Source organism: Olea europaea, chromosome 12, assembly GCF_002742605.1.
Source record: "Olea europaea var. sylvestris chromosome 12, O_europaea_v1, whole genome shotgun sequence".
Lineage (NCBI taxonomy): Eukaryota > Viridiplantae > Streptophyta > Magnoliopsida > Lamiales > Oleaceae > Olea > Olea europaea.
This window is the reverse complement of record NC_036248.1, coordinates 25,075,000-25,079,385: the sequence shown is the minus strand read 5'-3', so window position 1 is coordinate 25,079,385 and position 4,386 is coordinate 25,075,000. Positions and strand designations below refer to the sequence as shown.

The 4,386-nt window shown below is 34.4% G+C and overlaps 1 protein-coding gene across 1 annotated transcript; it reads right to left on the bottom strand.

The window, feature by feature from the left end:
- Positions 1-871: 871 nt before the first annotated feature.
- Positions 872-3,590, bottom strand: LOC111406174. Its single transcript, XM_023035418.1, has 3 exons — positions 3,038-3,590; positions 2,883-2,959; positions 872-1,689 (listed from the first exon to the last, which is right to left on the bottom strand). The coding sequence occupies exons 1-3, from the start codon at positions 3,348-3,350 to the stop codon at positions 1,390-1,392; spliced, it is 690 nt and encodes a 229-aa protein (XP_022891186.1). The 5' UTR covers positions 3,351-3,590; the 3' UTR covers positions 872-1,389.
- Positions 3,591-4,386: the final 796 nt, after the last annotated feature.

The following is a 4,386-nucleotide window of genomic DNA, read 5'->3' as shown; positions in this document are numbered from 1 at the left end:
TGGGCCTCGCGTGAATATTAAAATCACTAAATGTGGTCCTCACCTTCTATTGTGAGTAGTCATGTAAAAAAAATCATTTACATGTAGCATTGTCCAATTAATTAGCCTACGAACATGATGAAGTATTATGAACAAGAATATATAATCACTACTTTAATTTATGTGAGCTGCCAATGTACACAACGTACCGAGGTATTTGATTGTCCATGTGGGCCTCGCGTGAATATTAAAATCACTAAATGTGGTCCTCACCTTCTATTGTGAGTAGTCATGTAAAAAAAATCATTTACATGTAGCATTGTCCAATTAATTAGCCTACGAACATGATGAAGTATTATGAACAAGAATATATAATCACTACTTTAATTTATGTGAGCTGCCAATGTACACAACGTACCGAGGTATTTGATTGTCCAATCTAATCTCATTCATTGACATGTCAAAGAGCGTCAAGTTAACGAATAGCAATAACTACTCCGGGAGATTTAGGTAATCCATGAGAAAGTAAGCGTATATTAATTTTTGCTCTAGATCATGCTATGGAAATCAATCTACACATATGATCTAGTCAAATACACTCCAATTTATACTCAGTATACTAGTGTCAATACTCCCGATAGAATTTTCTCCACGATTAAAACAAGTTGCTTACCTCAATTGGTAAAGTATTTGACCATACGAACTTGTTAGAATGAAGTGTCAACCTTTTATTCACCGACCTATGACAAACTAGTTCTTGATTGATTATGAGCATGTTTGGGAGTGATTTTGAGAATTGATTTTTTTATCGTTAAGAGAAAAGTGGGGTCCACCGTGAGAGAAGAAGTCAAATATGACGACTGGAATAGTAAAATAACGGTCAAAAAATTAATTTTTTAGATGAAAAAATCAGGCCCAAACAGGCCCTATATATATTTATTTCTCAATGCAAACTTATAATTCATATTATCAAAAAGTGATCAGATGCACATAATCATACATGCGATAGTTTATTAAAAACAAACATAAATAAATACCAAATACTTATTTAATGAAAAATGTCAAAATAAAAATCATGTCCTAACACTGTCATGCACCAATCCAAACAAAATAAAACTTAATTCGGTACCTTATTTGCCACTAAAGGACTAAAAATGGCATTTGCAACATTGATCTCATAATTCTCTCATTTTTCCCTCTTTCTTGAATCCCTAAAATTAATGTTATCGTTTACAAGAAAGGCAAATGTGTTGAATCCACTATTCTCCAACCAAGAAAAGACACAACGGTAGATGTGGCCTGAACACAATAACTTCAGGCACAACTTGCTTTAAAAACTCGAAGGTGTCACTGAATTCTGTATATAAATTTAATAGATGATCTTAAGCCAAAAGCCAGAATTCTATGATCTTAAGCCAAAAGCCAGAATTCTTTCTGACGTTTAGTTGTAATCAAATATCCACCAACTTTCTTACTGTTCCTCCTTACTGCAATGGCCATGCAACCAGCATTTTGTATACAGTACTCAACCACCCCACCACCTGCAACTGCAATCTTATTTCCTGCCCACACCATCATAAGTCTCCATGTAATGGACCTCTTCTTTTGCCCAAGAACTAGTAATGACACCCTTTGCTTTTTAGCCTCTTCTACAATGGCAGGACCTTTGTCTTTGTCTTTGTCTTCTGCCACTGCAACCTCAATGTGCACCTGTTTTAATTTGCAAAAAATGAAGATATTTTGTTATAAAATGACCCAACACATTAATATATGTTTCAACTCTTATCTATAGACTTGATCCATGAGCTTATCACAGTTTTATTGAACTAAATAGTTCAAGTATTGTGTTCGGTACAAGATGTGATAAAATATCACTTTTTCACTCAAATAAACAAACATTCATCAATCTCACAATATACAACTAGTACAACAGAGCAATTCTCTCCCAAACACTCTCTTATACAAGCATAGAAATTTCTCTTCTACCAGATAATTCAAAATACATCTATTTATAGAAAAACTAAAAGGAGTTCAAGATGATCAAGTAACTTTCTTCAACCTCCTTTATTAGAAGAAGAGTTTAAAATGAATAAGTAACTTCCACCTCCTTTAATAGAAGAAGAGTTCAAAATGATTAAGTAACTATTTAATAGCTCTCAACCAATGAGGAGCTTTTCCTTAACCATATAAACTTCTTCTATACAATAAGAAACTTTTGCTTAACCAAGTTGAATTTTGACTAAGTCATATATTCATCATCTTTATACTTCTAATGCTTCTTGATGATTTTGGAACTTATTTCTAGAATTTCTTTAGTCAAGTTTAGACTACTTTCAACTTATTGAACCTATTCATGTAAAAGGTTTAGCTTTCAGATAAGGTGGAAATTTATTATTAAAATTTTATTTTTAACATGCCAATCTTGTGCTTGACACATGTTCATTTTTTCATAAAAGGTTTTTCACGTGCAATTATAATAAATGATTGATGGCGAGCCTTTATTCCAGATACATCGAGTGTGGTACTAAATTTGTTAAATTATATTGTCCAAAAGTTTAAGTCGTTAGATGAACCAGAGAAAGGTGTCAAGCAGAAGTGTACAATTGGTCAATATATGCTGAGTCTCTCTGTTATCACCAAGATGAATTTATTTATTTATTTATATATATTCATTTTTAACATGCCCTTATGTGAGTATGAATTGATATTTTCATTAAAGGTTAAATTTTTATATGAAGTTGATTAACATAGTATCAAAGCTGACAAATGTTTTGGTTCCGGCATTGTCGTAATCTAATTGTGAAATAGCATGTTGAAAAAATATATAAATAAAAATAACTAAATTCGTCCCAAGAGAATAACATATAATTATATCCATCAAGAGATAAAAATTATCAACACACCTCTGGTCTCTTCAGTTGGCACAAATTTTTCATAGATGAAAGAAACTCAGAAACTCTTGAATTTGTTCCTTTTCCACCTGCCAAAATAATCATCATTTTACACGATGCATTCCAGTACTAATCCAAGTAAAGATCATAAAACCAGGAATCCAAACCTCGTTTTGAAGGTTTTGTTACATGGAGAAGAATCACCATATCTTGACTCTGAACTGTATGAGTAAGTGCCCACTGCAGGGCATTCTTGGATTCATTGCTTGAATCCACCACGATCATGATTTTGCGGCCAATCATTACACCAGCCTTCATACCATCACCTGAATTTTCTTTCTTTTTTTCATGATCAGTATTGGCACTGGTAAAATCTGCATGGCTTTTGGAGTGTATAGGAGGTGTCAGTGAGCGAACCCGAGCAAGTGACCTTATTCTGTTTAAGCAGAAACTCGGCATTTTAGTTCCCTTCCTGCCCATCTGTCTTGTAACGGGACCTCCTAAGTTCGGCAGCTTGAGAAGACTAGTACTTATAAGAAGGTCAATGTCCAACCACCTTGTCAAAAAGAGTTCAGAGTGATTCAAAAAATATTTTAAGTTCAAGTCTCGTCATCACCTACTTATAAAAATGGATGAAAAATGAATTCTATCTAACGAAGAAACACGTGTTAAAATGGTCCAACTGTGGGCATATCTTCTTGTTGGGTTTTGATAATGTTAAACCGATGCTGGATAAAAATAAATATCGACACTCAAGAATGATGACCCGACCCTAAGACTATTTGGGCCATTGAAAGCAACCTAGTTAATTAATGTTGCTCATGGCCCAGTTTCACACTTATTGGATGGCTTATATATGTTGGCCCACGTACCCTTTTTGTATTGGGTTTGGCCCCATCACTTAACCTAACCTAATCTCTATATGCTAGCCTTCTTGGTCTTCTATGATTAACGTGTGTTTTTGAGAGAAAAGTCCCTGCCTCTTGCTTTGTGCTCTTGCTTGGCCGATTTCTTCTTGTTCTTCTCTAGTCTTTGTAGTACTGGCTTTGTGCTGAGGACACCGTCCCTTTGCATGGAAGAAGTTTAAGGTTTTGGGTCGTGATTGCTTGGGTGTATTGATAAGGTTGAGATTGGTATCCTGAACCTAAAATTCCACCAACTAGAGGTCGATTATTCAACACTTTTGAAATTAAACAACCAAACTTGTAACAAAATGATGATCAAATGGGCCATAGGCTCTCCCTCTTTTCATCTTTTGGAAGTCATAAGTTTTGCTTTGACTCCTTTTGTTTCTTTTTGTTTGTGGGGTTTGCAAGTGAACGTGCCTGTCATGAAACTGTAGGGCCATCTATCCTTCTCAACATTACCCTTTAATTATGATCTGGAAAGAATCTTAGGCGTTCTTTGAAGTTGGTGGGATGCAATTATCTACAAACCCCATTAACGTGCTGGTTATATTCAAGTAATTTCGATGTGGTTGTTAAACCAACTTATTTAAAAGTTGAAATACAGGATC

Excerpts from the sequence above, each read along its gene's own strand:
- LOC111406174 (XM_023035418.1), bottom strand. The coding sequence starts at position 3,350 with ATGGGCAGGAAGGGAACTAAAATGCCGAGTTTCTGCTTAAACAGAATA. Across the intron at positions 2,960-3,037 it reads AACAAAACCTTCAAAACGAG|GTGGAAAAGGAACAAATTCA; the intron begins GTTTGGATTCCT and ends TTATTTTGGCAG. Across the intron at positions 1,690-2,882 it reads GCCAACTGAAGAGACCAGAG|GTGCACATTGAGGTTGCAGT; the intron begins GTGTGTTGATAA and ends AAATTAAAACAG.